This window comes from Pholis gunnellus (genome assembly GCF_910591455.1).
Source record: "Pholis gunnellus genome assembly, chromosome: 5".
Taxonomy (NCBI): domain Eukaryota; kingdom Metazoa; phylum Chordata; class Actinopteri; order Perciformes; family Pholidae; genus Pholis; species Pholis gunnellus.
The window spans coordinates 6663701-6689180 of NC_136531.1; the positions used below are offsets into that span (position 1 = coordinate 6663701).

General features: G+C 42.2%; 3 protein-coding genes and 1 long non-coding RNA gene across 5 annotated transcripts in view; 1 reads left to right on the forward strand and 3 right to left on the reverse strand.

Annotated features, from left to right (window-relative positions):
- Positions 1 to 2214: 2214 nt before the first annotated feature.
- chtf18 (CTF18, chromosome transmission fidelity factor 18 homolog) lies at positions 2215 to 14471 on the forward strand. Its single transcript, XM_079159516.1, has 22 exons — positions 2215 to 2387; positions 3137 to 3226; positions 3326 to 3476; positions 4086 to 4275; positions 4416 to 4508; positions 4834 to 4886; positions 4987 to 5128; positions 5828 to 6052; positions 6137 to 6234; positions 6325 to 6448; positions 6553 to 6689; positions 6820 to 6913; positions 7013 to 7111; positions 7209 to 7339; positions 7866 to 7980; positions 8153 to 8377; positions 8508 to 8657; positions 8769 to 8899; positions 10625 to 10769; positions 10862 to 10960; positions 12527 to 12596; positions 14267 to 14471. The coding sequence occupies exons 1-22, from the start codon at positions 2291 to 2293 to the stop codon at positions 14386 to 14388; spliced, it is 2781 nt and encodes a 926-aa protein (XP_079015642.1). The 5' UTR covers positions 2215 to 2290; the 3' UTR covers positions 14389 to 14471.
- gng13a (guanine nucleotide binding protein (G protein), gamma 13a) lies at positions 14465 to 18481 on the reverse strand. 2 transcript variants are annotated; one of them, XM_079159515.1, is made up of 3 exons: positions 18097 to 18481; positions 15078 to 15182; positions 14465 to 14966 (listed from the first exon to the last, which is right to left on the reverse strand). In XM_079159515.1, exons 2-3 carry the CDS (start codon positions 15173 to 15175, stop codon positions 14861 to 14863), a joined length of 204 nt encoding a protein of 67 aa, XP_079015641.1. In that variant the 5' UTR covers positions 15176 to 15182; positions 18097 to 18481; the 3' UTR covers positions 14465 to 14860. The 2 variants fall into 2 exon arrangements, with proteins under 2 accessions (XP_079015641.1, XP_079015640.1); XM_079159514.1 differs by having other exon boundaries at positions 15078 to 15185; positions 18097 to 18477.
- A 715-nt stretch (positions 18482 to 19196) lies between these two features.
- On the reverse strand, positions 19197 to 21822 carry LOC306695768. Its single transcript, XR_013767086.1, has 7 exons — positions 21682 to 21822; positions 21060 to 21165; positions 20660 to 20755; positions 20383 to 20460; positions 19825 to 19902; positions 19544 to 19621; positions 19197 to 19350 (listed from the first exon to the last, which is right to left on the reverse strand). It is a non-coding gene; the product is annotated as an uncharacterized lncRNA (long non-coding RNA).
- Positions 21823 to 24159: 2337 nt separating this feature from the next.
- Positions 24160 to 25480, reverse strand: part of LOC306696549 (caskin-1-like) — a gene marked incomplete at its 5' end in the record, with an annotated part of 29543 nt that continues 28222 nt past the window's right edge. The window contains one exon of the mRNA XM_079160203.1: positions 24160 to 24298. Within this exon, the coding sequence (XP_079016329.1) occupies positions 24214 to 24298 (85 nt within the window). The 3' untranslated portion in view covers positions 24160 to 24213. The remainder of the gene's footprint in view (positions 24299 to 25480) is intronic.

Genomic DNA, 25480 nt, shown 5'->3' on the forward strand with positions numbered 1-25480 from the left:
TTTGGAAATATTTGTAAGTATCAGGTGGAGAAATTTCCTGAGATGGAGAAGTTAGTATTAAAGTTTTAAGTTTTACATGCCACTGTAAAATACATCCTTCCTAATAGTCGTGTGACTTTTACTTCACATATAAATCACCATAAATACTAGGTGTACATAACAACATTGCTATCATATTTTCAAAATAAAATAAGATGTGATTAGTAGCAGTAGAGTTTGCAAGGTATAGCAAATACTATTTATTATATATCATATTACTGCATATTACTATTTTATTATATACCACATTTACTATTAATTGATTAAACAAGATGAGGAGAAAACATGTACATGCCTTGACTATTCAAGGCATACAGATATAACATCACAACTAACTTTTCCAAATACTTATTTTTTAACAATATATTTAATTTTGGTAAAAAATGTTAAATCTCCATATTTAATTTACTAGAAACCTCCTTAGATACCACCATGATGAAGGCTAATGAGTATTAAACATGAGAACTAGAGAAGTGTGACTTCTTTGATTTGAATATACTTTCTTTTACACATATTGACATTTTCCCCTGAGTGACATTGAGGAAGAGATAGAAACAGTTAAGTTGACTTTGCTTTCGTGCTACCTGATGTGAAATTAACTCAGTGTCACACACAAACTGCTGGCCAGTGTGTGTTTGCTGTGGGGAGCAGATGGTGGCGATGGAGACATCCTGACGTCACACACATCATCATTAATCTCTCTCTCTTTCTTAAAAAAAGCTTAAGATGAACAAAGGTTTCGTGTGCAACAAAAACTTTTATAGGTAAAAAACAGTGAGAGGAAGATATGAATGCACTACGGTATACAATGTGAGCATGTGCAGCAGCTACCAAAATATAAAGTGACGGTATAAGTACAAGGACGCAGTAGTATAAATGTGAATACACCAGCTGAGATGTATACAGGACAGTGAATATGCATGGGAAGAGCGTGTAGGGCAGCAACGTGGCAGTAATTTAGAATAATTTAATTAGGGAATAGCCAAAATCTTATGTCACATGTATTCAATTTGCAAATTCTAAAATAATAATAATAAAATAATTTGATTGGCAAAGAACTTTACAAGCTTGAGCACAACGTGCTTTCCACATTAATATATTTACAGAATAAAAATAATCAGAAACACAAGTTAGCCTTAGTCCTGGCAAGGAAAGATGGGAAAGACATACACATTGAAACATTACAACTTAAAGAGCAGTACATTTAGGGCTATGAGTACAAAATACAAATAAAATATATAATGGTAAAAGCTTTCACGACTGTGAAATAAGGGAAATTATAGGCACCCCAGGGGGCCAACTGCGAGAGAGAGAGAGAGAGAAAGAGAGAAAGAGAGAGAAAGAGAGAGAGAGGCTGAAGAAGTGCAACAGGTAACCAATAAGGTAACAGGTAACCAATAAAGTGGGTCACTCACTGTCCCTCAGGTTGTGGCATGTTAATACAGTCAATAAGTTCTTTAAAATCTGAAATTACAGAGTTGAATTTTTTTAAACACGTTTATTGAATGTTTGATTTTAGGAGGAAGTACATTAGCTGTCTCAGCCTTTCTTTCTCTCTCTCTCTCTTTACCTCCCCCCTTTCTCTCCCTCTCTCTCTCTCTTTCCCCCCCCCTCTCTCTCTCTCTCTCTCTCCCTCTCTCTCTCTCTTTACCTCCCCCCCCCCCCCTCTCTCTCTCTCTCTCTCTCTCTCGCTCTCTCTCTCAGGGGAAAACTGAGCCATAACGGCCCCCCAGACAACTTCAAATCACATGTTGCACTTGTATACTGTATACATTTTGAATTGTAAACTAACTAAAGTAATATAAAAATGTGAAAAAGTGTTAAATGTCATGAGAAGTCTTGGCTGGTTGTCCATGTATTTAATGTATCAGTCAATGATAAGATCTTTATTTGATTGTGAGTGTTTTGTATTTGGCTCGGCAGTAATGTCAGTGCTCTGCCGCGGCATTGACAGTTCACTTTGTATCCTGCGGAGGTCAGTAACACGCTCAGCAGCGTCTACACTGCAAACATTCACACGAAGGAGAAGAAGAAGAAAACGTAGAAGAAGAAGAAGAAGAAGAAGAAGAAGAAGACTCGCTTTACCCGGAAGTGATACTTAACAACAAAAAAATTGCCGGGAAATCTGCTGCTCCGTCAAATCTGCTGCTGAAGTCGCGAAGGGAATATTAATGAGAGGAGTGTGTGTTTGTCTTCAGATTAAAACACATTACCGTGTGGCTGGTTGTCTCGTGTACCTGTCCGAGCCGACATGGACGAATATGACGAAATGTACGGGGTGGAGGACGACTTCGAGGACCAGTTCGCCGACGAGCTGGACGCGATGGCTCAGCTGGAAGGTGAAGGAGGTACAGTACTTTACTTTACTTTACTTGAGTACATTTATGTCTCTGCTAATTTTACTTCATACTTCTACTTCATTCCAGTGAGAAATACTCTACTTTTACCTCACTTCATTTATTTGACATTTTATTTGCAGATTCAGACTATTAATACAAAAAAAGAATAAACTGACATTTATATATATTATAAGCTCCACCTGTTATCAGCTGCAATATTAAAGTGATTTACACAATGATGCATCAATAATTATAATCCAGTAATATGATTCCCAAATGCATCATTCTGCATAATAAGTACTTTTACTTTTGTACTTTATTAACATCTTTACTTGTACTTCTCTTTTAGTAATCAAACTCACAAACATTTTGCATTTATGCAGGTAAAATGATGCAGTATGATAAACCCCTTAACACCTAGTTTGCTTTAATTTTACGTAGTTTTAGTTTTGGATAAATATAAATGATCGACAATGCCTGAGAATATATCACATATACCTACGCCCATGTGTATTTAATGTCTTGTCAATCATTTTATGAGTTTATGTGCATCACAATTCAACCTGACACGTCTCTTGGAAGCATTTAAACTGTGATTGAATTGAGTTCTGTGGGTTTTTATATTTACTGCAGACTGTAAATGTAATGTCCTTACTGTGAGATCTTGTGTGCATTATTCATACAATATGTGAGATACGCCTCGTAACAGAGCGATTGTCTCGGCTGTCTTGTTTATTTATTTATGTGCGTTGGCTCAGAAGAATCCTCCAATCCGGGGAAACGTCAGAAGCAGCTTCCAGAAAGCGACATTCGTGACGTAGAGCACCTGCTGGTGGATCCGTCCATCAGTGAGTTCACCCTCAGATCACACTGGGCTCGTTCGTCCTTGTCGTGTTTGATGGTTGTTTGTAAGTTTGTCCCCTCGAATCTGACTTTTGCACCCGCAGCCCCGAAGTCAAAGAGGAAGAAGCAGGACGCGGGAGTGGCCAAGCGACTGTTCAGATCACTGCAGACTCAAGAGAGCAAAGCCCCGTCGCAGAGTGATGACATCTCACCACCGTCCTCTCCGGAGCAGTACGAAACACCTGGCAACCTCAGGTAGGAGCGACGCACGGGCCGGTGATCAACAGACATCAGTTGGAGGCAGATGTTTTCTTTTTACTCAGAATACTTGGTTAATGCAAAAGGCAGATGCTTAGATCAAAGACAAATAAGAGGCACTTCAAAGCAACGCATCACAGGGATGAAACATGGCCGTCTGCTATTTATAGAGACACAAAAAGCACTTACTTGTCTGAGAGCTGCAGCTGGTGACACGTCACCGGTGTAGTATTGAAGTATTTCTTTTGTTTTCTTCTTTTAAAGTTGATCGTTTTTATGTGCTTTTTGAGCACTTTAAACAAGATAATTTGTATTCTGGTGGTTTTCAGGCACTCCTTGTTTTAATACTGAAATTAACAGAAAAACAACTGAGGTAATTAGATTAATAATTCTGAGAATATATCATGTAAAAATACCAAACATTTGCTCAATGCAAATGTTTGTAGGATTTTTAGTTTTTTTCCAACATGTTGCTCAGACGAAAAGTAGGAATCTAAAGACATAACATTGTCCTATTGAAGCATGTGATGAACATGTATTCACATTCGATTGAACAATATATCTTTGATTTCAAAACACACTTCTGAACATGTTTGTGTGTTTCAGGTCAACCCCCGCCGCGTTGGATATAAGTGGCTTTGCTACAATCCCAGAGACGCCCAGGCGACGTCCCACAGCGGCGCCGGCATCGCTGCATGTGCTGAAGCGGCCTCCTTTAGAGGGCGAGTACGTCAGTGTGACCGACTCATCGGGGAGTCGGATCTACCTCAGACAAACGGAAGACACGGGGACAAAGGTTAAACTCCTCAGCACGTTACACAGCATGCGTTTGTCAGCATCTCGTCCTGAATGCTGATTCATTTCCAGCAAACGCACATCAGGTGCCTGCGTTCGTTATATGTATTTTTTTGCATTTACCTGTATGTGTGTCTCCAGGTAGTGGACTGCAGATTGGTACCAAACTCCCAGGGTGCACTGGGGCTGCTGGCAGTGCCAATAGGTGTGTTGAGAGAGCAAGCGGCAGAGAGGGTGAGTGACCAGGCGGCTGTTGTTTGTGAATAATCTGCCTCCACACACTATTGATTCTCATTAATTCCAGGTGCTAAAAGTTTCTCTAAATCCAAACATTTGATCATTATCAGCCAAATACAGAGATTAGAACAACCATTTTCATACCAACAGAGTAGATCTACGTTAAATGTCTGATACAAAACAATGCTCACTTACCCGAGCAAATGTTTGATATTGTTAAATTGATGTATTTCAGATCAACAGATGCAGATATTTTATAACTCTCAGGCTGTTGAAATTGCAAGTTTGGTTACATTTCTTCTCTTACTTTGAAATCCTGCAGCGCCACCAGCGAATTATGGAAGAATCTCAGCGTGTCACCGATCTGCTGGCCAGGTAACTCACCGCCTGTCTCTGTCACACTGACGCATCAAGAGTCCGATGACATGCAGCAGCAGTACATGTCTTTATTTATTTATCTTGTGTCCCGTTCCAGCAGTGTGAACGATGAGCTCGTTCAGCCTGAAAGCAGAGACGATGGAGAGAACTACGACCCTGAAGACACCGAGGGACGAACCTCCCGACTCTGGGTGGACAGATTCTCTCCCCGACACTACACAGAGCTTCTCAGTGACGATGTAAGTCATGTTTTGTGTTTCTGTGTAACTGCACGTCTACATGCGTCCACACTGAGTGAATGAAACCTCCTTGAAAGCCGAACTGAACCCCAGAGTTTCTGCTGAAGTGCCTCGTAGCGCCGCAACACTCGTCTTTCAGGTTGACAAAAGGCATTCATTTTTAAGGATTCTTTTATTCCACAGTGTTGTTTGTATTTTTAGTTGTTATTTATATAGGTTGTATATGTTTGGTGTGTTTTATGCGCGTTTGTAATCCAGAGGGGTTAAAGCGAATAACCGAATACGTGATAGAAGATTTTGGCTTTAACTCCATCAGTTACTGACAGTTACAGAGCATGAAAAGTGCCACATGAGCTGCTTTGCTTGCTTTACTTTACTTTAGTACAATTTTTGCCGGGCTTACTGTTTTTGAATTACCGTTAGCCTTTTAATTAGCTTAAGCTAATCGCTAACATGCTCACTATTATTGTGGTTATGGTTAGGTAGGAGTGCTGTAAAGTGACTATTTACAATAATTGCAAAAGTCGTGTTTCAGGAAGAGGGATAACGCAATATGTAGAATTCAAATAACCTGAATACATCAACAACACCACTAAATACCCCAACACATTGGTTTTCAGCTGAAAAAAGGGTTTTGGTGGTTTATTTCCTCTTTAATGTCGTTAATGATGTCCGCTGTTTGTCACTGTTTCCTTGTAGTTTACCAACCGCTGTCTGCTCAAGTGGTTGAAACTTTGGGACACCGTTGTGTTTGGAAGAGAGAGGAAGTCCCGCCCTGTCCGGTCTGACAGACAGGCTCCCAACCAGAACTCATTCAAACCCAATCAACCCAATCCGAATCCGAATCGCTTCAAGACCAAGATTGAGGTGACTGAGGAGCTACTGGAGGCCGAACTGGACCAGTACAAACGACCCAAATTCAAGGTAAACACGCCTGCATACTCCTATTTCAGTTTAATGACCTTTTAGCTTTTCTACAAGATATCTTTTACTTTGGTCTTCCTCTAGGTGGCTTTGTTGTCTGGTCCTCCAGGTCTGGGAAAGACCACCCTGGCTCATGTCATAGCAAAGCATGCTGGGTACAACGTGGTGGAAATCAATGCCAGGTTAGACAAACGCAAATTCAAAATGACACTAATAATCGTAGTAAATCATAATTAGGTTCCCTGTTGTGAGCTCAGTTGATGTTTTTGCAGTGACGATCGCAGTGCAGAGGTGTTCCAGAAACGCATCGACACAGCAACTCAGATGAAGTCAGTTTTGGGAGCCAATGAGCGGCCGAACTGCCTCATCATTGATGAGATCGACGGAGCACCTACAGTACGTTTCGTACGATTCAAATCAGTAAAAGAAACGTGTTAAAGCACTCCTTTCAATCTTGGTTATTAGTGATTTTATTTTTCTTCATCTGTGGTGTTCGACAGGCCGCCATCAACATCCTGTTAGCAACTCTGAACAGAAAAGAAGGACACGGCGGGGAGGCCGGTGCAGAGACCACAAAGAAGAAAAAGAAGAAGGAGTCCATCCTGCTTCGACCAATCATCTGCATCTGTAACGACCTGTAAGAGAGACTGTGGTAGCATCACAGTAGAGCTAGTAGATTACTTTTATAAAGCTTTTGACTTGAATATGTGTGTTGATTTTGCGTTCTCTTTGCAGCCATAATCTAATTACATAAGTTTCCTTTTTAGATATGGTCCAGCTCTCAGACCGCTCAGGCAGCAGGCCTTCCTCCTGGTTTTCCCTCAGACTCAGCCTTCCCGCCTCACACAGAGACTAGGAGAGGTCAGCTCACACACACACACACACACACACACACACGCACACACATAGGAGTACACAAACATTTGCGTACACACACCAACGTAGAGTTTTTGTTTCCAGATTTCCCTCGAGCAGGGGATGAAGGTAGACTCGGGCACTCTGATGTCGCTGTGTGAGAAGACCGACAACGACATCAGGTCTTGCATCAACACACTGCAGGTGGGTGGCAGCACTGTAAAAAGAACAGTCTTGTGTGTTGCATGAGCAGTGATGTGCAGTACAGCCATCTCACAATCTGTGTGCTTTGTCTGCGCAGTTCCTCCACGGTCGCGGCCACAAGCAGGTGAACTCAAAGACCATCCAGTGTGTCTCTGTGGGGCAGAAGGACCAGAACAAAGGCTTGTTCCATCTGTGGCAGGGAATCTTCCAGTTACAACGTACAAAACGGTACAGTCGGTCTGACCAGAGGGTTCCATGAAACTATAAGTGTTGTGCTGGATGCTGAGGAACGGCCACAATTGCTGGAGGCCGCCAAAGTTCAAGTTTAGTCAGACATTTTGAAATGCAAAAAGATCAGGAGAGTTTCACGAGTGGTCAGGGTCCCTGCAGTGTTCGCCCGGGTCCATCACTGTTTTGTAAGTTTGCATTTACTGCGGACACCAACAGGCAAATTGGAAATGATATATTTCAGGGTAACTATAAAAGACTCCAAAAAAAGTGTTTTATAGTCGTCATAAGTCTCCTTTATCTTTTCTGTGACAGGCTTTTATTTTGTACTTTGATCAGTGCGCGTGAACGAATCGAGAATGAAATCATTGGCACAATAAAAAGGCACAGCAGGCAAATGTCAACTCGTCGCACCTTTTTTTTAAATCAAAGGCGACACAATCTTATCTACCGCTTTACTGTCTTATCTGGAACCTCTCTCCTAACTAAATAGGTGTTGACGAAACATTCAAATGTGTTCCCTCAGGAAACGTATTGGTGAGGGCTTCGATGAGGCGCCGGGTTCAGGAGGTGGAGCTCAGAGGTTCCAGCACATTCTACATTTGGCTTCAGCTAGTGGAGAGTTTGAGAAGGTCTCTCAGGTAATGAACACACCTTCAAGATAGTTTCCTGTAATCTTAGTGCACAGAAAAAGTCATGTAATAAAACATTGTGCCGTGCTTTACACACAACAGATAAGCCAGACATTCATCGTTTATATAGAACTCTACATTATGATGTCTTGGGTCTGATGTCAGGTCTCTTTTCCTCCAGGGTCTGTATGAAAATTATCTGTCCATGCGTGTGAGGGACCCCAACCTGCAGAGTGTGTGTGAGGCTCTGGACTGGCTGTCCTTCTCAGACAGGTTGAACCATGTGATTATGCACGGGCAGAACTTCTCCCTGATGAGATACCTGCCCTTCCTGTCCGTCACATTCCACTTCCTGTTTGCCCACACACACGTGCCCCGCATCAGCTATCCCCACAGCCAGCACGAGGTACGAGTCCACTACGTGATGATTAAATGATCTAAACAGTCAATGTAGAACCAAAAACTAATCAAATAACAAACGCGTAAGATGTTTAGTGTAGAGATTATTGTGTCCTCTCTGGTCTTGTCCTCTCCAGGCCTCCACCCGGCTCCTCAGCAGCAGGAACGCTTTGTCCACCATGTTGGCCGACATCCCAGCATGCATCAGAACGAGGATCAGCCAGCTCAGCCTGTCCCTCGATATTCTCACACTTCTCCTCGACATCATCTGTCCCAAACTACGGCCTGTATGGAAAAACCACGTCCAGTAAACCTGTGCATGTGTGTTAATGTGGGACCTTCAGCCCTGCATCTGTTCAAGTAAAAGTAAAGTTTGTTTGTGTGTTTTCTCTTTCCAGGTGAATCCGCAGCTGTTCAGCAGCAGAGAGAAGGAGCAGATGCGTGAGCTGATCAACACCATGCTGGCATACAACCTCTCATACAGGCAGGACCGCACGCCTGAGGGGCAGTACACATACATCCTGGAGCCGTGAGTACACACACACACACACACACACATGCATGTGGACACATGCAGGGCAGATGTGTGTTTCTGGGGGTGTTGAAGGTCACTGCTCTTGTCCACACTGTGTTGCTCTGCATGGAGGCTTAGAGAGTAATCCCTTAACACCTGGTGCGTGTGCGTGTGTGTGTGTGTGTGTGTTTGATGCTAGTGGTGTGGGAGCAGAGTAGCAGGCTGGTGGGAAAACAGGCGAGAGGATGCGTTCATGAGGTTTCGACTTATTAGAGAGAAAGACGTTTTAGAGAAAGGAGGAGACCATCTGAAACATCGAGGCGCGTTATTATGAGATATTTAAACTGAAAGGAGCAGAACTCAGCAGGTTTTGGTTCAAACTGGCGCTTTAACTTGGGAGACCTTCGTTTATCTTGGACGCACATCTCAGTCATGCCGGCCCATGTGGAGGAGCACCCGGGCCCCCAGAGGGCCTCCTTCCTGCAGGCTCGCTGTGACAACGTGATGGTCACCAACGACTGGTGCCTGCCTCTGGTTTTGGCTCTGCTGCTGCTTCTGCTGCTCTACACCTTCCTGTACCTGCCGTCTCTAGCGCACCACAACACCTCTCTCTGACACTCTCAAGGATAACGGCTTGGAACGCAGTCGTGGGAATACACATTATAAACGACGCAGACAGCGGATACGCCGCCAGTCCCAACGGGGTTATTTGATTGGACGGCTCTTTTTTCTTTTTTTTTTTTGGAAGCGTTTGTTGATTGGTCAGACTGTGACAGAATTGTTAACGGTGCCTGGTTTTGGAGGCTATCTGTAGAGAGAGACAGAAAGAGCAGTAAACTTGAACTTCCTTCACTACAAATCAATCTTTTAAACCTTTAACAATGATGTGCTTTAATGTGGAGCTTCTATCTCAGTTCTGTTCTTATTTGCAGTAATATTTGTACCATCCTGATAGCCGAGAATACATGTGAATAAGATTAAAGATAAAACACCAAGACGGAGCTGAATGTAAGTAAATGTACCTCGGATTTACATAAAGTTAAACTGTACATAACTTAGATGATAGTTCACTAGGATCACTTATCGTCTTTCTAAGGGTCTGTATCGTGATACACAATTACGTCGTCTAAATTGATAAGAAACGCATGCTGACTCAACTATTGTCTCAATTGTATTGCTCTGTATTTGTGTGCATGCATGTAAGCACAGTGAGTGTATAGCTGGAGATGTACCATAGGATATCATAGTACATATGGTTGCGCTAGCCAAAGGTTAAACTACTTAGTGTTAGCTGCGTAGATGTAATCCATCATGTTGAACCATCCAATCTGCGCTTTCATTATAGAGTTTGTTCTGATGATAATATCCCTCATATTGTATAGTAATAAGTGTGTGTGTGTGTGTGTGTGTGTGTGTGTGTGTGTGTGTGTGTGTGTGTGTGTGTGTGTGTGTGTGTGTGTGTGTGTGTGTGTGTGTGTGTGTGTGTGTGTGTGTGTGTGTGTGTGTGTGTGTGTGTCTCTCAGTGTCTCAGTAAGAGGATTAAGGTTTTAGAGATTCAGTTTTTTGTTGTTGTGGAAAACATAAACCATGGCACCAATAGAGGAAGCTTAAAGTTATTTTGTTTGTCATCTAACATAGTTAACCTCTGTGTGTGTTTTAAACAATGTGTGTCTCTTGTTGTTTGCGTAGAGCTGTTCACTTAGTGTGTGTGTGTGTGTGTGTGTCTGTGTCTGTCTGCAGGCGTGTCGAGGAGGTCGTGAGGTTTCCGGGTCTGCCGCCGCGCCGCCAGCTGACGTATCAGGCCAAACAAACCATCAGCAGAGAGATGGAGCAAGAGAAGATGAGGCGAGCCGAGCAACTGATGCTGCAACGAAACCCTGCACCCGTGAGACGGATCTTAGGTTGTGTTATAAACAGCTCATCCTGTAGACTAGTTAACAATCTAACGTGTTTGTCATCGGCTGTGTCTGTGTTAAGCAGAGAGAGGAGGAAAAAAAGAGGGCCGCTCCTACATCGACCAGGAACCACCAGCAGAGGCTGGAGAACATCGTCAAACAGACCACAGTGGAGATCAGGGTGAGACACACACACACACACACACACACACACACACGCAGACACACACAGGCGTGTTTTTCTCACTTCGGAGGACATTACATAGATTCCCTGGAGATGCACTCTAACCTTAACTCACGTAATCTCCACCAGAGACTAAATATAAATGCCATTTGATGGTTTAATTTGTGGGGACACATTTTTTTTAATCCACAGAAGTGATTCTCCATAATCTGACTACGTCCCCACAAAACCATTAATACAAGCACACAGCTTCCTGTGGGCAGTGATGAGCTGAATATGAAAGACACATGTTACTCACTACAACAGTGTCACAGCACTCTTAGCTCGTCCTCTAGGCAGCGAGATTTGTCGACTTCTATTTCTCGCCACATAAAAAAAACCCAACAAACAAGGAGATGCGCTACATTGAATGTTGTGTTTTCTAACATAGAATTAAGAAATACAAATGTAGAATCTCTGTTAAATGTGCAGCTATGCTACAGTGGAGAGAAGTGACAGCTTTCATTTGCTGGTTCATTTGTTGATTAAAATGGAGCTCAAATAAACGCTGATATATTTCACCATCAACACAGTTTGAGATGACCGAAAAGCTCTAATTTTATTTATCTGCAAATCCACAGAGAAACGGTAAAACCAAAGCTTCGGAGGCCCGAGTCGGCCGTTCGTAGCTAACGGTGCAAACGGTATAAACTATGACGACGCTAACACGATCAGCTGCATGAGAGCAGTGGAGAGCGGCGGCCACAAACTAGCCAGTGGGGCACGCTCACATGCACGCTCACATGCACGCTCACATGCACGCTCACAAAGGGAAGGTCAGATTACACACAGAGGGAGACATTACCCCACTATATCTTTACACAGAAAATAGTTGTTTTCTGCTATAATAATGCTCTGAATGTCGTTTATTGCTCTTTAAATATTGATGTTAGTTCATGCACGTTTTACTTTAATGTCATTTGATTTGTTACGCCATTAAATATATTCTTTTAACCCATACAACATGTATACATGTGCACATTTTAAGCTGAATATGTCACCACCATGGCTATTATAAACATGGATTGATAAACTAAAAACATGAAAGCATTTAAGCTGCAGCACTTTCAGTCTTAAGACCTTTTTTTTGTTCCTACAGGGTGCGTTTTTCAGGGACTGACCATTTCTGCTTTTAGTTTTGACCTTTTCTTTGGTTATTTAATCCCCTAGTTGAGTCGGGGATCAACACTGTCTGAGCGTCCCATGCTTTTTATGTGTTAGTTGGTGCCGGCAGGTGGAGCCAGTATCTGTTCGCACTGAACCATCAGAGCCGCTCTGGCTGAGCTGCAGCTCTAGTGCTTCAGGAATAGAGGGAGTGAACCTCTAGAGGGCAGAAAGGAGGATAATGAGAAGCCACTGGGTTACAGTCCCTCATGGTGAAACTGGGAAATCAGGCTAATGAGAGATGGTGTGTGATGTGATCGTTCATTGTTATTGACCTCCTTCTTGAGGACGGTGTTCCAGAAACATCCTGACTAACCTCATCCTCACTCTTGTGTTTGTGTGTGTTTTCATGTCTTGCAGCCGGAGGTGGACTTCTTTGGTCGAGTTGTTGTCCCCAAACCCCAGAAACCGCAGCCCACCTCAGAGACAGGTACTGTAGAAGCCTTGGACTGTGTGACACCAGTGTGGCTTCATTCACACAAGCTGTTCAGGTCCAAACACAAACTAGAGGTGATAACTGATGTGTGTGTTGCATAACACTTCAAATTCAGAGCTCCTGTGGCGCGCTGCGGGCGGGAGATCTGGACTGTCAACAGCTCCGGCATTTCCCCTCCATAATATTTGTAATATCATATTTCTACTGGCATCGTAAAAGGCCTGACATGGCTGCACCTACAGTCTCTTTCTTATATTTGAACACCAGCCAATACAATTAACAATCGACATATTTTACTACATGAAACGTGTTCCTTAACAGGTTTAACAAATATTAGTCTGAGTCAAAGTCGTCTTATTTTGGCTCACAGGTGTGCAGGTAGACGATTACTGTGATTGCAGCTCGAAATATGCTTTGCTCAAATACCTGCAGCTTTTTATTCAGTCGTTTACATCGGCCAAGATTCAGCGCTCGGCGTTCCAGGAAAAGTGGATCCATTAAAACCACGGGAGTTCCTGAAAGCACTGCATTACTGAAATGGATCAGTGGGATGGAGAAGCAGAGCTGTGGCTGTTTGTAGGTCAAAGTAGGATCAACATCGGGGTCTCCCGTTCATTTTCACATGTTTGATTAATCAACGCAAACGCTATACTTGCATGAGAGCCCACGAGGGTCACGCAGATATTTCTGCATATTTCAACAATCTTTTGTGAAATGTGGCGAGATGAGTAGAACACTGGTTGATGGAGAACACTGGTTGATGGAAATGAGTCTCTGATCTACAGAACAGCACACTGAGTTGCGAGTTGGACTTACTGCTCATTTTCAATAGTTATTATTTTAGCCTATAGAAGACAGAAAATAGAGTTTATTTTTCATCACAAGTTCTCAGAGCTGATAAAAAGGTGAAATGTTGAGAGAAAAGGTATTCAGGTTTTCTAATCATATGAGAGAGCTCCAAATCCTCCCGCTGGGGAAGTCATTTCATTTTTTTCTCTTTAGAGGATTAGATTAGAGCTGAATCGATTAGTTGATCAAATTAATCCGTGACAGTTTTGGCAATCAATTAATGGTTTTAGTCGCACTCAAAGCTAAAATTATAGAAACTTACTCGTTCCAGATTCTAAAAATGTGAGTATTTGTACTCGTCTATGAAAATAAACTGAATATTTCTTGAGGTTCAGACAAAACACTGGGCTTTGGGAAATTGTGATTTCTGTGATTTTTATGTTTTTAACTTTTCTTGTCTGTTTTATCTTTTACTTTGCATTTCGTCTTTTGTTGTGAAGCAGAAAAGTGCTATATAAATAACTTATTATAATGAATATGTATGAATCAATGCATTGAGCAATCGCCAGGTTAATTGATTATGAAAGTATTGTTAGTTGCGGCCAGAGATTAATTAATTAATGAAGTGTATTTATTTATTGACTAGTCATGAGGTCACTTGAGAGAAGCTTTAAGGACGATCGGCCTTGTAGTCTATAAAACTTTAAGTATATTGCCACATTTCACACATTTTATTTTTTAAAATGTCTATTTTATATTTGTGATTCATGACTTTTGCAGGACTTGTTTATTGTGAAGCACCAAAACAATACACCACATTAAACCTGATTCTGAATAGAAAAACATCCAATAATAACATCTTTCTTTCTCTGCAGGTGAGAAGTGTGCCGTTGTTTCTATGGGGAAGGCGGTGGGCGACAGTGACGTGTGGTTCCGGTTCAACGAGGGCATGTCCAACGCTGTCAGACGAAATGTCTACATCCGAGAACTACTGTAACACACACACACACACACACACACACAACTGCCTGTATGTTACATGTAAGCGCATCAATAAATCCAAAATCCAGCTGTTAAATTCAAAACAGTCTTTATTTTGATTGACAGTGTAAAGAGCCAATAAAAACGTGTTGTTGAACATTTCTCAGCAGTCCATGAAAACAAACCTCTAGAAAGCTACTCGGTGCTGCACGCTCACACACAAACACACAGTAGTCTTTACATAAATTAAAAGCATTCAGGAGTCTCCCAATAAATAAACATGATGATAGCAATAATGTATGTGTGTGTGTGTGTGTGAGAGTGAGAGTGAGAGTGAGAGTGAGAGTGAGAGTGAGAGTGAGAGAGGGGGAGAGAGAATGGGTGGGTTAGTGCAGCGTGACTTTGCGTGGGAGTGCATGATTCTTTAGTTTATATGCATCTGTGATTGTGTGTGTGTGTGTGTGTGTGTGTGTGTCTGTGTGTGACCATTAGAGGATCACACACTTGCCCTTCTCCACCCAGGGGTTAGCTCTCATCAGCTCAGGGTTCAGAAATGGATCTTCACAAACACAACCCTCGATCCACTTCACCAGCCTAGAAATAGACAAAACACTGTAAGCACGAATCTGATCCTCAATACTTAAGAGAGCTTGTGTGTGTGTGTGTGTGTGTGTGTGTGTGTGTATATATAGACGGCACACTCACTCAGTGACAGTGATGGAGGATTTCTCTCTGTTGATTGCCAGCTGATACTGAAGGCTTTCCACTTCTCTCCTCATCTGTGGAACGTCTAACTCCTCCATGATGCTACTGCTGTCCACACACACACACAAAAAGAACAACACACAACACTTGAGTAGATGAAGAGTTCAGACACACTTTACATCAAAATGTAGGTGGAAATCAAGATATATCAAATGTTTTGTTTGATTTCTACAGTTAAACACATGATATATCGTTTTTATGCCGCATGGTGACGTCGTGTAGTAGCGTTGCATCATGGGAGTTGTCTTCCCCGCCACTGCTGCAATTGCAGTCAACTTTTCCCAGTTAGGATTCCTTCAGTGTTCATCGTCGGGAGATTTTTCCTGCAGAGGTCTCCTCCTCTCCAAAAACAACCCGACCCGGTGATTAAAACCAGTAAAATCACAGAATAAAGCCGTTTTCCCGACGTGGTTCTGCGGGTAAAGCACATCCGGGAGGAGCTGCTGGCAAAGCTGCCACCAACTTTTGATCAACATGTTTCTCTGATAACAAATAAAATCTTTCGTCCCGTTAAAAAAACGACCAAGATCCAAAAAGTCTATTGTAAAAATGTGACGTGAAACTGTATAAAAAGATTTTTGACAGACGACCACAGCGTTGATGGATAACACCGTTGACGGGCGACCAAATGAAACTGTTGCATTGATTAAAATGACAGATTTCTGAAACATTTGGGTTGATACACAAAGGTCCAGTCATTTTAATGCATGTTTATGGTACACTTGTGATGTCACTTTATTTCGGTGGTCCCCAACCTTTGTGACTCCTAAAGCAAAGCATTGTCTACTCTTAACCCCTCGTCTGGTCACAACCAGTTCACATTTGCATAATTCTTAAGGGTCCTTTAAGAAGTAAGAGAAGAAAACGGGCAGATCAGAGGAATGTTGGTCGAGAAGAAGCACATTTCGAGGGCAGACATATTTTCTTCTTGTTTTCTTCTCTTGTGACCCTTCAGATAAATGTTGTGACCCCTCGGTGGGAACCATTTCTCTGATATATTTATGACGATAACGGAGAAAACCGTATGAAGACCAGACGGCAGCCACTTTGGAGAGCTTCACCAGAGGAAAGAGGTTAATGGGACACATTCATTGGAGATAGTTGCTGTGAAAAATGCCACACTGACCTATTGATGTAACCTTCCGTGAGTCGTTTAAATCTTAACTACTTAAGTGTCAGTACCTCTAGTGAGGGACACTTTGTATCTGATGGAAGATGTTGAACCTTTAACTTAAATAAATGTGGAAATACTCTATTTAACAGCAAATCCCATAAAAAGACCAAAACCATCAATATTGGTCCGTCTCCAAATACTTTCCACTTGTATATCTGTAAAATCAAGTCATAAATATATTTGGTAAAGATCGGAGTGGGCCACTGTAGATTTGAAAAGGTTCTTTATACTAATATATAGCCTAGTTATTTTGGGACTATTTACATTGGCGGATTAACACCCATTTGGTGCTCTGTTGAGTATTTACGGCAGCAGCTCTGTGTCTGCGGGATCAACTCTGAAGCGCTCGTGTTCATCGTAATGAAGGAACATGTGAGCCAGTGTAACCGTGTGGTGCACTAATGTGTTTTTAACTGTTTTTACAGCACAGAGGGATAATAAATATCAGGCTACACACACACACACACACACACACACACACACACAACACTGGTTAGAAGAATCAATTCATTGTCGGTTTTGGGATTTTTATTGGATTTCTTTGGACCAAAGAAAACTAAGGAAGTATTTAGTATTTAATTCACACGTGAGTATACAAACTATGGGCTTTAACATTGTGGTTATTTCATATAAACTCTTAATCGAATTAACACACACATGCTATTTTGTGATGCATATTGTTATTGAGATATGAAATGACCTATATAACACATTCTGGCCAGTTTGTGATGCTGTCGAACTACATTGTATTATACAAAGAGGTTTGTTCAACACATTTATTTCTCATTGAGGATAAATAACCTATGTATGATGCAATACTGCTCAACAGCACATCAAACTACATCCTCCAATATCATCCCCAATGAATCCACACCTCTCTAAACTGAACATTATAACCTTCATTAATGATTTATTTATTGTCGGGCTGTTTCAGACCATTAGTTTTAGCCTGGTGTACCTAATAAACTGGCAACAGAGTGTACTCTCACTGTATACTCTCAGAGTAACTGTCAGGTAAATGGAAACACTGAAGTACAAATACCTCGAATGCACGACTGTAGAGGAAACGTCACATTAATGTAGCGTTATACCACATCAGAAGTACATTATAAAGGTTTTTATAGTCCGCTTGAGTACAATATTTACAGAAATGCCCGTTGTTACATTCCTCTAAGGTTTAAGATTTTAAGTATTTATACTTTAATTGTAAAGTGTGCCCCACCCTGCCACAGGCCACAGAGAGAGAGAGAGAGAGAGAGAGAGAGAGAGAGAGAGAGAGAGAGAGAGAGAGAGAGAGAGAGAGAGAGAGAGAGAGAGAGAGAGAGAGGGCCCAGATGAGAGTTCAGGCCGACCAGGATCAGTTAAGTCTTCTCTACTGGAAACTGTCTCTCCCTCCTCCTCCTCCTCCTCCTCCTCTTCATCTTTTTAATGGATCTAAGTAAGTCCGCTGCCCGTCTCCTCCACCAGCATCCATCCTCCGGTCTTACCAGCAGCCAGATGTTCCATTAAAAAAAAAAAGGCCTTCATCATTTAATCATAACATCCTCCAAATGTGTCACAGTGACATCAGCCTCCATCGCTCAGCGAATCTGCGATAATTCAGGCTGCTGATCGCAAATCTACGTTTAAATGAACTCGTAGGAGGATGAAGCGAGCACAGCTGGTCACTATGTAACGAAAACATCGTGCCAAACGCATTTGTGTCGTGATTATGTGTCAATGGAAATGCATAACCCACCCCCCCTCCACACACACACACACACGCAAACAAACAACCGCTCTTACCGTCAGGCCTACCGGAGAGGACCGCGGGTCGATTTTAGTGTGCAGCCGGCTGATGGGAGATGCAGACGGGGCTTTGACAGCGACAACAGCGGCTGGTAGTCGGGAGTCGGTGGAGTTTTGCCCGGCGGAGGAGTCCGGCTTTAGTGCAGGAGGAGGAGGAGGAAGAGGAGGAGGAGGCTGTGTGTGTGTGTGTGTGTGTGTCGGCAGTCCGCGGTGCAGGGCACTCCCCTGCGCTCCTCTCTGGTAGCGACTGGATGCGGGATGCGCAGGGCGGAGGAAAAGGAAGCCGCGCCGCCTGGTTTGACAGTCAAACGAGCGGCTGGAGCTGAAGACGCACCTGTATGGAAATCTGGACACGCAAATGAGGACTCGCCCTTAAAACACACCTAGATTTATTTATTTTTTTAATTCTTATGACCGGATGTGTCGGTTTCTGTGGTAGTACTAGGCTACGAGAGATTCCCCTGAGATCTGTGCTAAAATTAGAAATGAGGTTAAAGAAAAATCCGGGTTGGGACAAAATGTCTAATCCCTGGTTCCAGACTCCCATTAGTGTTACAATAGTACCGAGCTGTAGTCTGTATGGATTAAAACGTTTGGAGGCGTGAAACCTGATTAGTCCCTCAAATATCAGGCTCATGTAGTTTAAAATGTTTTTGTAATTATGTACCATTGTTTTAACAAAAGTCAAAATATAAGATTTGACCCTCCTGAATTTATTCCAGTCATGAAAATTGGGGCCAATAAAACAGCTAGACTTAAGTTGTTCTATGAAACCTTTAAATGTTTTACACCAATGATAGAAACTCCCAATTTTACAACTCAACTCCTCAATTCAAACTGCAAAATTGGTTTATTTGGATGACTCCTGCTAACACCAATGTCAAGTATCCAGCAACGTTTATATTAACATGTATAACTTATATAAATATGAAAACTGTTGCGCAGGTCTGTAGCCAACTGGATCATACAACGCCTTCAGTTAAAGCTTTTCTGGCAAGCAAACCACTTCCATTAGTCTCATTATGGTTACCGTATTATTGGGGCACAAATAGTACATACAAAAGGTTCCCAATTTCACCACAACAGACTACAGAGAAAACAGTGAAGAGTTACCATTTATTTAAACAAAAGTTCAAATAGTATTAAAGCAATTACAGCAGCTTTATTCAGTTATTTTTAAATAGAAATGTAGTTTCTTTCTTCGAGTTTGTTCTGTTTGCTTGAGGGCAGCAGTTATCCGTGTTGGGGCACCTGGGAAAAAAGGACAAACAGATCAGACCAGAACAACCTGTGTGACACACAGAAATGTGATCATTGTAGCCTCAGATACAAGTTAGAATCAGGAGCTGGAGTTCAGCTCTCATAGTAGGTGTCAGAAAAGTAATTTGATTTTGTCATCACAGGCTACAATTATTTAAAATGCAAACATACTGAATAGACTCACCAGATCTCAAAGCCAACGAGATGCTGCGTCAATAAGAACGTCGATCTCAGCACCATCTGAGACACTGCAGCCTCTGATCTGCAACAATTAGGGGGAAAGGTAATTAAAAAAAGAAGGGACATTTAGGACAAAAACTGCACTAATATACGAATAACAGCCTCAGATACAAGCTAGAATCAGGAGCTGGAGTTCAGCTCTCATAGTAGGTGTCAGAAAAGTAATTTGATTTTGTCATCACAGGCTACACGTCATTAAAATGCAAACATATTGAATAGACTCACCAGATGTCACAGCTAATGAGATGCTGAGTCAATAAGAACGTCGATTTCAGGACCATCTGAAACACTGCAGCCTCTGATCTGTAACAATTAAGGGGAAAATGGTATTAGAAGGTGACATTTAGGACAAAAACTGCACTAATAAACGAATAACTGAGCCTCAGATACAAGCTAGAATCAGGAGCTGGAGTTCAGCTCTCATAGTAGGTGTCAGAAAAGTAATTTGATTTTGTCATCACAGGCTACATGTTATTCACATGCCAACATATTGAATAGACCCACCAGACGTCACAGCTAATGAGATGCTGCGTCAATAAGAATGTCGATCTCAGGACCATCTGAAACACTGCAGCCTCTGATCTGTAACAATTAAGGGGAAAATGGTATTAGAAGGTGACATTTAGGACAAAAACTGCACTAATAAACGAATAACTGAGCCTCAGAATAAAGCTAGAATCAGGAGCTGGAGTTCAGCTCTCATAGTAGGTGTCAGAAAAGTAATTTGATTTTGTCATCACAGGCTACATGTTATTCACATGCAAACATATTGAATAGACTCACCAGACGTCACAGCTAATGAGATGCTGCGTCAATAAGAATGTCGATCTCAGGACCATCTGAGACACTGCAGCCTCCGATCTGTAACAATTAAGGGAACAGTATTTAAAAAGTGACATTTAGGATAAAGACTGCACTAATATATGAATAACTGAGCCTCAGAATAAAGCTAGAATCAGGAGCTGGAGTTCAGCTCTCATAGTAGGTGTCAGAAAAGTAATTTGATTTTGTCATCACCGGCTACACGTTATTCACATGCCAACATATTGAATAGACCCACCAGCTCTTAAACCGGTGAGGTCCTGAGTCTTCAGACTGCTTAAACACAGCAACAACCGCCCCTCAGCCTCCCCACGTTCAGCTCTACCAGCTTCATCTGCAAGGCAAAAGAGCAGGATGTAAAAATAAGTTGTATAGAAAATTATTACACATTTAACAATCAATGGACCCTCAGATGAGAAAATTAGGAGCGCCCATTCAGCCCCATTAAGAGGTGTAGGACAAGTTGGTGTGGCATTAGTTAAACATTCGTAATGAATTACATTATAAAGTGTTTTATGTCACATCTAGTTCACCTTTGTCAAAAGTGTGGGCAAAGTCACCAGGATTCTCAAAGTGTTACCAGTCCATCATATCCTTTTATTCATTCACATTTCTGTTTGGGATGCAGATCAACTCACGTTCTCTCTTGTCCAGGGAGGGCCATCTTCAAGGCAAATTACTTTGGTTTCTCCATTTCAACCGTCATGCAAATCGTCGAGGTGCAGCAGGCCTCCATGTGACTCACTGGAAAGACCGAATGGAAAAAAGGGTCAGGGTAATGAATCAACTCCAGCAGCACTAAGTTTTAACCTTTTATGATTTCATTCCAACACAATAACTTTAATTTAAAACACCCTTTAATGTGCAGATGTGATGGATCTTTGACCTGCTATGTATACCATGTTAAGATCAAGAACCAAATCCCATGCTTGTACCGATAATAGCATAATAGGCCAGATTTGAATAGAGTCTAAAGTTTACATAGTCATTATGAAACGCCACATTCTTATAAAAAAAGATTTAAACTAAGTTAGGGCTAAAATGTGACCCAGCCCAGACTTGTTTTGTGGACAAACGTAACAAGTTGGATTACTTACGTCACAAAAAAGTTAAGTTAATATTAAAAGGAGGTGGAAGGACCACGTGGCAGGCCTGGCCCTTGCAGGACACCCACGTGCTGCCGTTCATACCAACGTGGTAAGTTAAAGGTTAGCTTCTACGGTTAGCATGCAAGGTCCTCCTTAGCAACACGATACTCACTTTATTCACCGGTCAGCTTTCTTTCAGCTAGGCAGGCCCGCTCTGGTTCTCTTTGCAGCCAGGGCCTAACGTTGGTAAGAAACCGCTGAAAGAGGCAACGAGTGTGCATTTCTCCTTCCATGCTGCATGTGGTGTGACGGACCACAGACTGTCGAGGAGTACTGATGCGCCAGAGGAAATGTACTTATACGGCTTCCGTATAACGGAAGTCCATCCCCTTTCTGGACTAGCTAGTTAGCTACATAGCGGGCTGGTTAGCTTAATGGCTAACTGCTAGCTTTCTACGTTTGTCAGACTTTCTGTAAAGCAGAGACATTATTGTCTGACTTTTGGCCATGTTCGTGCTTATTGGGGCCTTATGTATATCCTGGACAATACTAACTGAATAAATAGTTATTCAAACAAAGATAGAACAACGGTAATTGTATTAGCATTGAACAATTAGAAGAAGCTACTCCAAAGGCTAACTGGTTTGGGTTAGGCCTAGTTCAGATTAAGGCAAAACGTAGCGCTACATCATACAATTTGGTCTAAAATCTTCCAGTAGAGACAGGAGAACAACCATACAGCATTCTGTTTTCTAGGATTTAAAATAGAAAATGTAAAATAACCACACTTCAAGAGTCATGTAAGGTTTAATTTATACATTTATTCTGATCACAGCTGTACAGGAATGCATCGTCACAGCAGAAACACAACCTAAACCCAACCATGGCACAACAGCCGTCACAACACATCCACAACTCAACCATAAATGTACAGGCTCAATCAGCTCACCTCAATGTCTATAATTATCATCATTATTAGTATTCACATAGAACCATCTGTCTCTCAAATATATCTTTGTTTTTAAAGAGCATAAAAATACAAGTGGACTCTTCATTGGGATGAACACTGGTGGTTGATCCACTGTCTGGTCTACATGGGGGACCACTGAAAACTGGGGAGCCGAGGATGAGCAGAGCCAATTTATTACAGCGTACAGGGGCCTCGCACAAGGCTTCTCAATGGTTACAGGAGGACTGCAGACAGGGTGATTGATTTTAGGGGATCACATTGGACTCACAACTCAACCCTTATAAGCTACTTTTGACATAACAGACACATAAGGAGCGAGGTTTCGTAAAGAACCAGGAAAAATAATAACATTAAAGATGTTTGAATGGAAAACCAAAAAAAATCAAATAATATTTTGAATATATGAACAAACACTACCAAGGCACAGAGAGATGCAGAGTTAACAAAACGGACACAGAGGGAGATAAAAAAAAAAGGAGGGGAGACAAGATATAAGGTGGGCAGATTAGAGGCAGTTTCACTAACCAACACTAGAGGGAGCTCTAACAGCTGAAATACCCAGGTATATTATAAACTATGTATACTGGATGTACTATATAAAGCATTGAAATATAGGATTATCTTTTAAAAACACTGTTCACTGCAGCAGGACAAAAGGATACACCGCATGAGTGTGCTTGTATATATGTGTCTTTGCATGTAACTGTATGTAAATGTGGAGAGTCATTTCCAAGCAAACCTCCATAGATGGAGCTAAACACCAACAAAGCAGAACACCAGCAAGATTAAAACCAATGTAGTGTGGGTGCGCGTTTGTGTGTGTGTGTGAGTGTGTGTGTTTGTGTGTGTGCGAGTGTCTCAAAATCCATGGACACACATCTATATTGTCGTTCTGATCATTAGAATAACTACTGTACGAGTGGGAGGACATTGACATGAGCATCAGCAGGGACTACACACACTCGTAACGACAACAACGGCAACAATAACAACAACAGCAACAACAACAACAACATGAAGAGAGACAACACACAGGTCAGGAAGTCCGGCGAACCACAATCCTCCGCTCATACAGAAGAGAAACAGAGGCTACGATTCATCTGGAAAAACGCATCCTTTTGACATCGCAGGGAGTGGGACAGACTCAGAAAGCGGCCTGTCTTTCAATGTGCTTTTAAAAACTCTGTCTCCGGTCATCTCATCTGTTTGCATCTTGTCTATCTATCTATCTATCTATCTGTCTGCCTGTCTGTCTGTCAGTCAGTGTGTGTGCTTATTTTTTTTTGTTGCAAGCAATATGCTTATCGGTTTGCCTCCCTTTCTGACTGAGTTAGCATCTCTGTCAGAGTCTGTAGAGATAGAAGGATGAGGAGAATGATTGTGCTTCTGGGTCCACACAGCCCTCTGAGGCCGGGCGGTGACGGAGGCGGCGGCGACTCGCTGGGCTGCAGAGGTCAGAGGTTGTGTGGGAGCGGCCTCCTCGCATCGGGAGGCGTACTAGAGCTACTGCGCCAGACGAAGAGGACTCCCTCCTCAGTATTACTGTACAAGGCTACATGAGAAGCGCTCACGCAGGAGGGACATGCGCTCACACTCACACACACACACACACACACACACACACACTCACACACTCTTAGAGCGCCAGCATCGAGCCTTGGGAGAGTTTTCTTGATACACCTACACATGATGGGGGGGTAAAGGGCTTGTTGGAGATGAGACGTGGGCAGGGGATCAGTCGAGCATTGCATCCAGTTGGTCTGCCAAGTCGTCAAACATGCTGCCGATGTCGTCCAAGATGGAGACTGCAGCCTTTTTGCTGGAAAGAGAGCCGGGGAATGGAGAACAAAAAAAAGGAAAATTCTAGCTGTGAATGAGGCAGACACATCACAGTCACAGCAGATGTGAAATGGGGAGTGTAAGCTGGTTTCCTAGTTAGCTTTTTAAAGATCTATTAGTAATTAATGATGACCTCAATGTTCCTCAACATAGATACAGTGTAATAATAATAATAATAATAATATTACAATAACTGTTTTTTTTGGCTGCTTAGGGGCAGTGGAAACAAGTAGTGAACACAACATTGACTTACAGTATTCACCTTTAAGTTGATATGGCAATCTAGTTTGCAAACAGTTGCCTGCAGCACTTATGGAGAAACAGTATCATTAATTTGTAGTCTCGTCTCCCATAATATAATCCCACTCTTTTAGCTCTGTTTTTAGCTCTGTTTTTCAACCCCTGAGGGAAATATCTGGCTCTTTAGCAGCTAAATGCTCCACGATGTTCATCAGCTAGTGTGGTAACGTTGTCTGTCTGCTGTTTGGGGCTGAGCCGGTATTGTACAGAGGGGGCTTTAGAGCTTAGAACCACAGTGAGGGAACCACAACAGCCCAACAATGACATGGAACCTACTATAAAGCTCAGTAAAGCCGAGGGGATCTGTAGATTGAGATAATAATTCTCTGTAGGTTCAACACTATACGAGAAACCCCTTTTCACATTTCAACAATTTTCATGAAATCCAACCCCATTTTTTAGGCTTTAACTGTACTTACATTCACTAATTATCTCTATAGATGGTAGTTTGAAGTGGTAGTGGCACAGCGAGCTACGCTGGATTCAAATTGCCTGTCTGAGTACGAGGGATTCACAGCTTACTGTTCACACTCCTCACACCGTGCTACAGCTGTATTAAGTCACTGCTAATGCATATGGAACACGTCCTGCTGCCACTGCTTCACATTAAAGACATTACTCTGAAGCAGCCACAGGAAATGCAATGTATTTGGTTGTTTGTGCCGCAAACGGCCACACCAGTTGCTCTTCTGTTGTATTTCTGAGAATGTAGCTACTCAGAAGTGTTTGCTATAGTATTAAAACGCACTCGCTGTTACCATGGTAGTTTGCGTCAGTCGTTATAAATACTCCAACCTTGTATCCGTCTGTTTGTTTTGACATACAGCTTTAAATACTACAGAATGCATCAGCCGAAGCAGCC

Excerpts from the sequence above, each read along its gene's own strand:
- chtf18 (XM_079159516.1), top strand. The coding sequence starts at position 2,291 with ATGGACGAATATGACGAAATGTACGGGGTGGAGGACGACTTCGAGGAC. Across the intron at positions 5,129-5,827 it reads CAGAGCTTCTCAGTGACGAT|TTTACCAACCGCTGTCTGCT; the intron begins GTAAGTCATGTT and ends GTTTCCTTGTAG. Across the intron at positions 6,690-6,819 it reads ATCTGCATCTGTAACGACCT|ATATGGTCCAGCTCTCAGAC; the intron begins GTAAGAGAGACT and ends TTTCCTTTTTAG.
- gng13a (XM_079159515.1), bottom strand. The coding sequence starts at position 15,175 with ATGGAGGAGTTAGACGTTCCACAGATGAGGAGAGAAGTGGAAAGCCTT. Across the intron at positions 14,967-15,077 it reads TCCTCCATCACTGTCACTGA|GCTGGTGAAGTGGATCGAGG; the intron begins GTGAGTGTGCCG and ends GTCTATTTCTAG.